The 13,433-nt window shown below is 41.3% G+C and overlaps 1 protein-coding gene across 3 annotated transcripts in view; it reads left to right on the top strand.

The window, feature by feature from the left end:
• Positions 1-13,433, top strand: part of satb2 (SATB homeobox 2) — a 41,580-nt gene that overhangs the window by 3,870 nt on the left and 24,277 nt on the right. For all 3 annotated transcript variants that reach the window (XM_017470374.3, XM_017470375.3, XM_053680698.1), the window contains 2 exons: positions 5,949-6,167; positions 8,681-8,863. In XM_017470374.3, coding sequence (XP_017325863.1) covers positions 5,993-6,167; positions 8,681-8,863 — 358 coding nt within the window. In that variant the 5' untranslated portion in view covers positions 5,949-5,992. The remainder of the gene's footprint in view (positions 1-5,948; positions 6,168-8,680; positions 8,864-13,433) is intronic.

Genomic DNA, 13,433 nt, shown 5'->3' with positions numbered 1-13,433 from the left:
AGCTGTGGCGTTAAGGATTTTATCGAAGTGGCACTGGTGCGTCCAGTATTCCTAAGTATAAACTATGCACCTCGCTCTTGGACTATCCACCACACACACACACACACACCCCCCCACCCCACCCCAACCGTTCTGAGTAAAAGAAAGCAAAATATGTCTCAGGAGTTCCTCTGCTAGGCTTGACATGCAGACAGCTTCTTATAACTCATGCGACACTATACACCAACCTGAACTCAATAGTGTGTCAAAATAGTGCGTGGACAGTGCGAGTGAGTCAATAATTTTGTCACATAGCATATCTGTACACGATACTGTTCTGTTTGTTTCGTATGTCTCCACACAGAGTAGCATACCCGTGTAACGCCTGGTGCACGTCACTAGGGAGCCAATTCTTATTATTCAGGTTAGGGTGTAAGGTGTAATGATTTCAAGAACACACGTGTTACAAGGTTACTATTGCAAATTTTCTCTCACTTGGTTTTATTTTCAAACACTGAGCTAGAGATCATTGCTTTTGTTCCATTTAGGCTTTTTTTTTTTTTTAAAAAAAAAAAAAAGCTCTTGTGCTTGTTTTTAAATGATTACTCTGCCAGTGTTTATGCTTATTATTAAGACAGGTAATTAAATAGCTAGCAACTCCACTTTCCCAGCCTTGTCCAGTTGTATGGTAAGCTGGTGTTCAATAGAAATATAGGTTGATACTCATTTCAGTGTGACACTTAAATTAAAGTGTAAGTGCTTGTTTTGATGCCCAGCTCCTGTTTAGATTGTACCATTTGAACATATTTAGCCAGAGCTGCAGGATTAATGCAGCATTCTACATTATAGAATAAATATCCAAGCGTGAGTATTTTACAGCCCTGCTCCATGTACTTGTCTGCCTTGTCGACCGTACTGTATGTGACGACTTACTGCTGTGAGACAGTGTGTGGTCCTTGGAAGTGTCAGAGCAGAAAGTCTGTTCTGTGGTTAGTGTATAGGTGGATGGGTGTCACATATGTTTTTTGCTGTGTGTACGCACGCTTGCAATGGACGGGGGAGCGTAATAAAGTCCTACCTCCGACTCTTTGTCTTTTACTACCAAATGAGATGTTTACGAGCAAGCCGAACGAGGTCTCGAGAAGGCCTGCTGCACTCCCGCCATTGCTCAGGCTTCCTCACCACATGACACATTTACACGTGTCACCAAATCAAGTCTTTCCGATCTTTCTTCCATTCTTCATTAGCCGGTTTATTTATATCTGTTATCGTCATACCGGTCAGACGGACGTATTGAGGGTCGTCTTCAAAAAAAAAAAAAAGACTTTATTCATACGTTTTCCATGTTTCTCACCCTTCTTGCACTTACACATGTTCTGTTTTTGATTAGTTTTAGTCTCAATGTTGCTTGCCTTGTTATGTGTGAATCCTGTTTAATTATCTCTGCTGGTTACGCTGTGATCTGCTATTAAATGCATAGCTGATAAGTTGTTATCTGTCTTTCCCCTCCTTCCCAACACACACCTGTATAGAATAGACTCTGCAGGGGCCTTCATAGACGTCCCTCTGACCCTCCACTCATCCTTTATCAGCGCTCCAACTGGGCCTATATTTTAATAACCCTGCAATAAATGACTATCACACAGCTATTCTCTGGCCAGCGAGGTTAACGCCTTAGCACACTGTCACCATACTGATATGGGCTAATAGTCCAACACAGACGAACCCAGGCTTATTTCATCATTTATTAGGTCCATTATTAGGAATAATTAGGCCGGGTTTATCAATACTCTCACGTCGCCTGTATGGTTTTATTATGTTTAGGAGGATCATTTATTATCATACCTTAAAGTACTCTTTACCTCAGACAGTCTGCTTTTTTTTCCCCCTCACTTTCTCTATTGATTGCACAGATTTGTTTACACAGAGCGTATTACCGTACGACGAGTTCAGTAGTGTGGTGTTCATACTGTCCTCCATTTACTGTGGGTGGTACAAGGCATTGTCTGTGCCAGAGGGAGTGAAAGAGAATAGAGGACAGCTAGAGAACGAGTGTGGAGTCGTAAAAAGGGAGTGAGAGGTATAGGGAGCCGACCTCTGCGGAGTGGTCGCTGGAGATTTGGAAATCATGGTCGCTCAGGATATAAGCCCTGTTCCACTTATTATTAAACACACCAGACACTTGATGCTTGGATCGAGTGCGTAGTGGATATTTCTACAGTAAGTTCGTGTGATCTGTTGTGTTTAAACAGGCAGCGTTGATTTAATCTTTCACCTTCCAGACACTTTTGAAGACTGATCAAAAAGACATCACATGACTTAGAAGTTCCTTTAGATGGATATGGGTTTATTCCGGTTTTATATTCTGGAGAATCTTTTCATCTGCTTATGCGTTCAATCATCTACATGATTGTTTTAGTAGATAATATTTTGTGCGGATATCAAAAAGATACGTGCTTTTAGCATGGCCAATGAATTTGCACAATCACTGCATTATGATTACAGTTGCACAACATTCCCATGTTTTTGTTATTGCGTTTTTTTTTTTTTAATGGTGGTGCAGTTTTAATCTAATATATGGTATACACACAACAACACACATACGTATATCTTTTCTACTTACATCTTAACCATATGATTTTCATTTTATACAGTCCGTTGTTATTGGCCTTAGCCAATCTGATACTGAGTTCTGATTTCTGATGTTTTTTTTGTTTTTTTTAAACAGTATTAAATAAAACATTACAGCACTGAACAGTAAAATCCCTCAAATGGAGTGAATTTTCTAGTATCATTTTGCATCCAACTTATCTCCTCTGTCAAATATTTGTAGCTCAAGAAGAGGGGGTTGGAGGACAAGTAGAGCATGATAGAGAGAGACAGAGAAAGAGAAATAGGCACACTGATGGAAACCGAGATGCAGACTATTTCTTGATTGTGATCAGTGGTAGCGTCATTAGACTCAGGCAGGTCAGGACCTGTGCTGTACTGCGAAGGTACGGAAAAATCAGCGGGATCAGCATCTCAAATCAGCTGTAAAGACGAGATGAAAGACGCTGAGACACCGAGGAGGGCAGTGGGCAGAAGGATTTGAGATGTCTAGTGTGATGTGATGATAAGAGGAAGATGTGAAGATGCAAAAAAAAAAAAAAGGGAGAGATAGATGAAATATTCAGAGGGGGCACCTTTCATCAAAATAAATCTTCCATACAACATCTGCTGCACGACATACCGATTCTTCTCACACATGCCTTCTCGTCATGCACAGCATCGCTTTTTTTTATATCTTCTCGTAGATCTGCTTAAGCCTGTTAAAGATTCCAGGCTTCGTTTTGTTAAGTGTTTACTAAGGTTTTTATAGCCCCTGTGGGATCTCTAGTCTAATAAGTATGGAGGCAAACAGGCATTGGCACACTGTTTATTAGATCTATGACTTTCCTTAGTCTTAGTGAAGGTTTCCCTTTAACACTAAACTGAGGCCAGATTTCTACCACTCTTATGGGTGACAGATTTAAGTAAGAAGAGTGGCTCTTCACTAGGTTCCAAAAGAGCAACTTGTTCTCTCCTAAGAGAATGTCTTCTCGTTGATAAAGAGTGATTGGCGCAACGTATAATCTCCAGTGTAGATTTGACAATTACAGTTGCTGATTTAAGATGTACAGTGTTCATTTCTGTCCAGCTGGACTATAAACACGGCAGTTGTTAATTCAACACCAGAGAGTTTGTTGGACATTAGCTCAGCTGCTTTTGACTCCTGCTTATGCTTAAGACGTTTTCATTTGTTTTGTTTGGTTCACATAGTACACATTTTCATCTGTTTCCCATTTAATTCTTTCATTTCTCCCATTTTATATCCTTGCAATGAATGTAAATGGTGTGTACTTCTAATGTGGCCACGGTCCATTGCACTTAGTCCACTTTGTTAAGAGGTCCATAGCGAATGTGTTAGAAGATGGCTTAAATGTGGGACCAGAGCTATTCCACAGCTGGCATATATATATATATATATATATATATATATATATATATATATATATATATATATATATATATATATATATATATATATATATATATTTACACACACACATATATGGATCTATGTGTGTGTATATATATATATATATATATATATGCATACAGTACTTTCACAAACTTCTCACAAATAGCACATGTGAACAATTATATATATATATATATATATTGTCCAAATGTGCTATTTGTGACAAGTTTGTGAAAAATTCTCCAGAACGTCCCCAGAATCATTTATTTCCCTTCAAACTGCATTTAAGTGCGGTGTTCCTCCTTTTTTCTTCATTCATTAAACCACAATGAATTTAGCCCCTTGCTTCGCAGCCCTAGTTGGAGTTTTAATCACTCTGAGGTTAATGGTTTTAATTTATTATTCATTTCGAACATTTATTCCCAGCTCGTAACCTTCCTCCAATTTCATTTGTGCTCCATTCGTGGGTTCTCGTTTAGGCCGCAAGAACAAGGAAGTAAGGACAAATTTGAAGCCCAGAGACGAAATAAATTCGCTTACAATAGCATGATGCTACGTCAGTGTTAAATTACATATAAGGAACTGGTTTAAATAGATAGATATTTGAAATGTGGGCTGTTTTGTGTTAGTCCTACTTAAGTGAATAAACACCGTCACAAGTCTCTTCTGTTAAAAATTTTCACTACTGGAATTGGGACCAGACTGGCGTTTATAACACTGGGCAAAGTTGTGATTTCCACCTGGCCATATCTGTTAATTTCTGTAAATGACGGCAAAACACACAGGCCTGTATTCTACAACTACAATTCGGTAAATAATTTTCCCTCTTTTTGCAGCAGTTTTCCTAGAAATTTGCTTTTTTACCCTGCTTCATATGAGACTACATTTGACCGTAGCCTTTGCTCTGTGGAGGGAGTGAAATGTAAATTGTGCTCCTCCTCCTCCTCCACTTGGCTAGTAGTGTATGAGTACTCATTCTTTCAAACTTGGCAGGTGAGCTGCCCTGCCTGGCATTCATCCTGATGGACATTACCAATATTAAAGGTTTGGCTGAAAAACAAGAACTTTTGGAAGCTAGCCCAATGGACCACACATGTGTGCATGAATATGTAATCACTAGACTTGGTAATCTGTACGCATATTATTGATAGAAGGAAATATTGGCAAGAAAATCAAACTACACACATGAAAAATATCACTGAATTTTATTCAGTCATAAATCGTTCTCGCGGAGCCATACAAAAACAAACCAACAAACAAATCTCTACTTACAACTATCAAAAATAATCACACACACACACAAACACACATATGCATACACTTATAAAACTACTTTCCAGAGAGATCTGACAAAACATTTGTGCCCATGCTACATTCCCCCAACAAACACATAAGCACATATACATATACACAGAGTTTACACCTAGTTTACGTTCCCCACAGACACTGGTGCAGAACGAGATGCATAGCCCATCTGTTTGTTGATTGCAGTGATATGGTCCTAAGGAAAGGTCCTGTGGGTTATAGGACAATGCTATTAGCTTTAGCTCAACTACCTTGATGTTATCCCACATAAACCCACCAGTGTTCCTGGGAATTCGGATCATCCACGTCCATGACCAGAATAAAGCGTTCCCTGAAGATAAATGAATGAAGATTGGTGCAGAATTTGCACGATCAGAGTATGGTCAATTACATAGCATGCTGAGAGCATAGCATGCTGCTATGCATTTTTAGCAATCTGATGTCTCGTAGTAGTAATAAGCACCTGGACTTGTCTCATCTCTACACCTGTTCAAGTGGCTTCAGTTTGATGTCACTTTGATGTACTGTTAATACACTATCGAAATGACTTGGATGACTGAAAATACACCTAGCATGGATACTTACAACACTCTTTTTATCATACATATCTGTCTGTTTTCCTCTCTATCCATCTATCTGTCCATCTCTGTCCCTCCCTCAGGTCCGTACTCCCTGGCTGGTGTTCCCCCTACAGTGTGGAGGGGGATGGAGCGCGGAGGAGGAGAGAGCCCACGTCCGCGGGAGAGCCCAGAGCGCCGCACTGCTACCAGCCCCGATCTGAGTGGCCCCCCTCCGGGGAAGATAAGCCGCCTGGAGATGAATGGCAGCCCTACCGGGCCACGTAGTCGCCATAACGGAGCTCCACAGAGAGCCTTAGGAGGTATGACTCCAAAAACAGCTAAAGTAAAGTTTCACATTTTCCCCCGTGTGCCTCTCTCACCTTCCAAAAAACATGCCAGTAGGTGGACTGGTTGCGCTAAATTGCCTCTAGTTACAAATGTGTGCTCTGAGATCGACCGGCATCCTATCCAGGGTGTATTCATGCCTCACATCCAATGTTCCCAGGATAGGATCTCTACAGTGCTGAACAGGATAAACAATTACTAAAGATGAATGAATGAATTTTAATTTAGGCATTCAATTATTTTGAAGTGGATCGATTTAATACCGCATTGTTTAAGGAGTGTCGTTTTGTAGTTTTTAAATAGACAAAATAATCAGAGGTTTAGACAGACATGAATGCCTTGTGAATAGAAGAATACAATGCTAAACCAGCTAGCCAAAAGTAATACTAGCCAAATCTGTCGCATCTCATAGCTCCCTGTGCATTTCCTTCTACAGTCTGTCTGAACTTTTTATTAGGCTAGATTAAAAGGCTAACCCACAGCCTACAATATGAATCAATTCCATCCTATACACTAATGTGGCCTGCGGAGTGTCATGGGGACAATATAACACCGAGTGTAGTTAATAAAGGCGCACTGTAGGGGGCCTGATTTATTTGCCTATGTCATTCATTGATCATAACTTCACAGTCACAGAAATAATATATTGGGTGTAGTGGCCACGGGTGTTTTTAGCAGATAACATTTCATAGCATGTTTTGTTTCACACAAAAAAAACACACACAAAAAAAACGACGGAGCATCCAGTTATACATCCCCAAGTCAGGTGACATCTGTGCACATCTGTTTAACTCAGTCAATCTTTTTTTTTTATTTTTTGAATGCATTTGAGGATATTTTTTGAGTCAACCTGTAAGGAATATCAATTAACTAGTTGGCTTAACAGTCAGTGAGGAAACTATAAAAACTTTATATAAAAAAAAAAAAAGCGTGAGCCTACACAGTATGCGTGTGTGTGTGTGTGTGTGTGTGTGTGTGTGTGTGCATGGTTGTGGATCTGAGCATTTATTCAGAAAAACAATAGAAATAAGGCGGTCGAAGGTGAAGCGCGGGCGTGCAGGCAGCATGCGTGCATGTGTGTTTGTGTGTGTTTTAAAGGGATGAGGAAGATCAGAGATGTAGAAGGCCCTTTCCAGTGTCTGTGTGCTGAAAGCTGGGGTCGATGGTTAATCCTAATGAGGGGTTGTCTTTGAACATAGGAAACTTAGTGTGCTTCCTGTAAACCACAGTCGAGCAGTAAGGAGAGGGCCACACACACACACACACACACACACACACACACATGCCTGGGAGCTGGTGTGTGTTGACAGTTATATTTCCCTGTTGGGGGAAATTCACTTACTTGATTTGGCCCAGGCCCACAGTGTAACTCACTCCGTAAGAGCATTTATGATTGTGAATTGGGAGCCGGTTTGATTAATGAGGAGGAAATAGAAATATAGGAGCTGATTGATTAAAACAAGAGGCTTGGTTAGGTGCTATATATAAAGTATATATTATTATACTTGTACATGTACAGTATAGTACATATATGTTATTATTATTATTATTATTATTACTATTATTATTATTATTATTATTATTATTATACATAGGAACATCACACCAAAGCTCTTTTCAGTGAGTTCCTAAATACACTGGGGGGAAAAAACATTGGATCAAAGTACTAAAAAATAGGGCGGGGGGGTAACAAGTCGACACCTTTTTTTAATTTATTTATTTATTTATTTATTTATTTATTTACTTTTTACTTTGAACGAATGTTAGAATTTGTTTTTCAGTGTAGAGACAAGATTGGCTATACACATTGAGCACCACACCAAACCAAACCACACCACACCAAGCCTCTATATATTTTTGTAGTGCATGTGTGTGAGACAGAACGATGGAGAGAGAGAGCGAGAGAGAGAGAGAGAGAGAGAGAGAGAGAGAGAGAGTGTTCATGTGTGTGTTTTACCCAACTTGGCTGTTATTATTAGCGGTCTAGTTTGCCCGACGCTCTCAAACCCTCATTTCTTTAATTAATTTAAGCCACCAGAAGGCTGTAGAACAAAGCGCAGCAGGGAAAATGCTTTAAATGGTAGCAGGTTTTGCAGGGAGGAGCAAAACTTTATATTCGCCCAAGTGAGGCAGCAGAGATCATGAAACTGTGCAGAAGAACAGTCAAACAAAAGAAAGGGTAAAGTTTGCATATCTGTTGCAATGTCTAACTAATTAAATTAACAACATGACCTTCTAGTATTATCCGTGTAACATAACGAGTTATCAGTTCAGCTTGTAAAACAGACACAGAGCAATGCGTGATCATTTGTCCGATGATGTTTTGATAAAGAATTGATGATTTGCGTGGAAACTAGCCAACTCTGATCATCATTTAACAACGGTCCGATTAATCTATTAATCATTAAGCATTTATGCATTAGTGACCTATGAGTGTTCAGAAACAGGCGCGGTCAGAAATTCTCTCACAATCTCTTTCTCCCGGCAGGTCTGATGATTCCCGTGTTCTGCGTCGTAGAGCAGGTGGATGGAGGGATAGTGGTGGAGGGGGAGGGCCGAGAGGAGCATGCAGAGTTTGTGCTGGTCAGGAAGGACATTCTGTTCACTCAGCTGGTGGAGACGGCGCTGCTTGCCCTTGGCTACTCCCACAGCTCAGCAGCCCAGGCACAGGGTGAGTCTAAGCTCAGTTCACACTGATTATGTTTCATTCTGGTTAAGTGGAGCTGACATTACATGTGTAGTGTGGAAACGTTATAGTCTATTTAAAAAAAAGGAAAGAAAAAGGTCTATAGTCCACCTGAAAGGTTCATCTGACTTCCGAGCGAAACTTGTCTGAAGTTTAAAAGACCCACCAATAATTGACTTCTTCAAGGTAATTCAATCAGATTTAATATCAGATTATTATACCGTCTCTGCAATCGTATGACAAAAGTGTGCCTTTATGTTTTGCATACGAGCGCCTGAAAGAGACAGATGTAGGTATCAGGATGATGAGCCTGTTCAGAGTTCTTGCAAATGGAGTCTGAATCACACAATTCGACAGTAAACTGGTTGTTGTTGTTGTTGGTGGTGGTGGTGGCGGTTGTGGTGTTGACAAATTTATTTAAAAAAAACAACAACAACAAAAAAGAGCCCAAAATTCTTCTTTCAAGGGGGCATGGTGGCATGGTTAGCACTTTTGCCACACAACGTCAGGGTCGGGGGTTTGATTCCCACCTCCTGTGTGTGCGGAGTTTGCATGTTCTCCCCGTGCTCTGGGGGTTTCCTCCAGGTACTCCGGTTTCCTCTCTCAGTCTAAAGACATACGCTGTAGGCTGATTGGCGTTTCCAAATTGTCCGCAGTGTGTGAATGGGTGTGTGAGTGTGTGTGCGATTATGCCCTGGCACCCTGTCCAGGGTGTTCCCCTGCTTGTGCTCAGAGTCCCCTGGGATAGGCTCCAGGCTCCCCGTGACCTTCTGTTGGATACGCAGTACGGAAAATGGATGGATGGATGTTTCGTTTTGGTTGCAGAGGTTAAGTTCAGGGTTAGATTTAAGTGTAAAGTGAAAGTTCTACAGTAAGACAAGTAAGACAGATATGACTGTTTTGTGTGCTTGGGATGCTGAGTCTGTTTGAACGACAAATACGTCGGAATGCGTTTGCCTGTGCATGATGCCTCCCGTAGTTGCGTATTATGTTTACATTTCAATCATTGTGTGTATGAGTGTTTGGGTGTGTAAAATACTCAAATTATTTATAAGCATGCAAGCAAAAGAAGGATTATAATGTCATTTTAATTTGTTGTTATACATATGGTCGGCATCTCCGGGAAGAGTTAAAGGTTTATATGTGTATTGTAAAGAATGCAGAGAATTTAAAACGGCAATTTATTCACGGTAACAAAGACAGCTTTGTCAAGAATGAGCCTAAATCCAAACATTTCTAAACACTCGGTGATCTCGATCTTTTCTCAAAAGGTATAGCATCAAGTTAAGTTAATTTTGTTTAGCAGTAAGAACCCACTTCTCAAACTGAAAACACATGTTTGCCTTACATTCTAGGACCTTTTTGATCTCTTTGTTTTCAGTATAAAATTGTTTAAACTTCTTTTTTATTTGCTTCGATAGATATTTAAATGGAGAAGTCATCTTAAATCCCTGCAAAATATTCAAGATGTTTCAAAGGACACTTGATGTGCGACTTTGCTAAATTAAACTCCAGGTCAGCCTTAATTATGAAAAATGCAAGTGGAAAATGTAAAAAAAAAAAAAAAAGGGTTGAAAATTCAGTTCACCTGGTGCTATGCTCAAAACACATTATTGACATATTATTTGATGTTTTACTTCAATTTAATTTATTTAATATAATATTTAAATGATAATTTATTTAAATCTAATTTATTTTTTGAAAATATACACTCATTTCAAATTTGATGACTGCGATACACTCCAAAAAAAGTTGGGACAGTCGACTGTTTAGCGCTGTGTAACATCAGCTTTTCTTTTAATAACACTTATTAAGCGTTTGGACGCTGAGTGAAGACTCCAGTTGGTTAAGTTTAGCGAGCGGAATTTTCCCCAATTCATCCATTACGCATTTATTCAGATGTGTAACTGTACGGTTCCTTCGTCACCTTATTTTGTGCTTCATAATGCGCTACACGTTCTCAGTCGGAGACAGGTCAGGACTGCAGCAGGCCATGCTCGCACCCGCAGTCTCTGTTTACGCGACCATGCGCCTGTAATCCGGGCAGAATGTGGGTTTGGCGTTGTCCTGCTCTGGATGGAAGCATATGCTGCTCCAAAATGTGTACATGTCTTTCTGCATTAATGATGCCCTCACAGATGTGTGAGTTACCCATATCATGTGCACTGACACGCCCCCATGCCATGTGCACTGACACGCCCCCATACCATGCCAGACGCTGGCTTTTGCACCTGACGCTGATAACAGCTCGGACGGTCCTTTTCCTCTTTGTCCCGGAGAACACGACTGCTGTTTTGTCCAAAAACTATTTGAAATGTCGACTCGTCGGACCACAAAACACGATTCCACTGTGCTACTGTCCATCTCAGATGAGACCGAGCCCAGAGAAGTGGGCGGAGTTTCTGGACAGTGTCGACGTACGGCTTCTGCTTTGCATAGTAAAGCCTTAACTCGCATCTGTGGATGCAGCGGCGAATGGTGTCGACCGACAAAGGTTTACCAAAGTATTCCCGAGCCCATGTCAGGATCTCATTACAGTCTCATGACGGTTTTTAACACAGTGACATCTGAGGGATCGGAGATCACGCGCATTCAGAAGTGGTTTTCGGCCTCGCCCTTTACGCACAGAGATTTCTCTTCAAGATTCCTTGAATCTTTTAATTATATTGTGCACTGTAGAAGGTGAAACGTCCAAAATCCTTCCGATTTGCCTTTGGGGAACGTTCTTCTCAAAGTATTGGGTTATTCTCTGACGCATCTGTTGGCAGATCGGTGAGACTCAACCCGTCCTTGCTCTTGAAGGACTAGACTTTTTTAGAGGCTCCTTTTACACTATGATTAGACGATCGCCTCACCTGTTTCACATCACCTCTTTACTTCAACTTATCACATCGCTATTAGTCCTAAATTGCCCCTGTCCCAACTTTTTTGGAACATGTTGCATGCATCAATTTCAAAATTAACGTTAATCTTAAAAAATCTATGCAGTTGATTAGATAAAACTTCAAATACCTTCTCTTTATACATTTTGTATTTAAATACAAGTCGAAGTACATTTACAAGTCACTCCTTGGGGGTTGGGGTTGTGTATATATATATATATATATATATATATATATATATATATATATATATATATATATATATATATATATATATATAATGTAACTCTGGAAAAAAATTGGAAATTTTCTCCATTTTACAAAAAGCTATTTATATTATTGTCATGTAAACAGGGATTGGAGATGGATACAAATGCAGTAAAGCTTTTAATGAGAAGCAGGCAGACAAATCCAAAATGTAGGGCAATATCAAACAGTTATCATAAACACACAATATTTCACAACCTGACAATGAAACACAAGGGGTTTAAATACACACGTAATCTAATTGGATAACACGGAACAGCTGAGACATAGGAAAAACCAATAACATAACAGGGGCAGAGACAGGACAGAAACCAAAACAAAACACATGCCAAAAGTAAACGCAATAATCACAGCCCGGAAGAGCGCACTGTCGCGTTTCGGGCAGTTCATGTGCGCTGATTGCTCCGACACTCAGCGCGTGGGGAAAACTGTGACAGTCCCTCCTCAAGGGCTCTTGTCTACACAAAATGTCTACACAGAACTCATAATCCTGAGGCAGGCGTTGTCTTAGTAATGGGGCATACAAGTGGAACACAGGTCAGTGACAGGCTCGCCGGGGTCAGATGGCTGGGCTGGGACATGTTCACCGTAGTTCTTAGACAGGAACCAGGCTTGGGAAAGTGTGTCATCAGCCTTAGGCTTGAGCAGAACTTGATAGGCTATCTCGCCGGCCTCAGGCATGAGCAGGACTTGGTGGGCTGTGTCATCTGCCTCAGGCATGAGCAGAGCCAGGTGAGCCGTGTCATCGGCCTCAGGCGTGAGCAGAGCTGGGTTGGCTATATCATCGGACTCAGTCGAGAGCAGAGCTGGGTTGGCCATGTCGTCGGCCTCAGGCATGAACAGAGTTTTGTTGGCCGTGTTGTCAGGAACATGGCTTGGGAGGTTGTCCCGTTGGCCTCTGGCAGGAAGATGGCTTGAGAGGCCATCCCATCGGCCTCTGGCAGGAACCTGGGTTGGGAAGCCATCCTGTTGACCTCTGGAAAGAACGTGATGTGGTGGGCCATCTCATCGGCCTCAGGCAGGAACAGGACTTGGTAGGCCGTCTCGTCGGCCTCTGCCATGAACAGGACTTAGTAGGCTGTGCCTAACTACAACTGAACCTGAACTGAAATGAAAGGACCATGGCTGGATAGACCACTTCATTGGTTTCACACTGGGGCTCCAGGAGATGAGGTCGCCACGTTGTTTTCCGGCTGGAGCTCGGCAGGAGAGACCACCTCGCAGGTCTCGGGTTGGAGCTCTGGAGATGAGGTCGCCACGTTGACCTCTGGCTGTAGCTCTGCAGGGGACACCACCTCATGGGTCTCAGGCTGGAGCTCTGGAGATGGGGTCGCCACATTGACCGCCAACTGGAACTTTGCAGGGGAGACCACTTCGTCGGTCTCTGGCTGGAGCGCTCTGTCAGC

Source organism: Ictalurus punctatus, chromosome 6 (genome assembly GCF_001660625.3).
Source record: "Ictalurus punctatus breed USDA103 chromosome 6, Coco_2.0, whole genome shotgun sequence".
NCBI classification, from domain to species: domain Eukaryota; kingdom Metazoa; phylum Chordata; class Actinopteri; order Siluriformes; family Ictaluridae; genus Ictalurus; species Ictalurus punctatus.
Note: the sequence above shows the minus strand (reverse complement) of the source record. Positions and strands in the feature narration are given on the sequence as shown.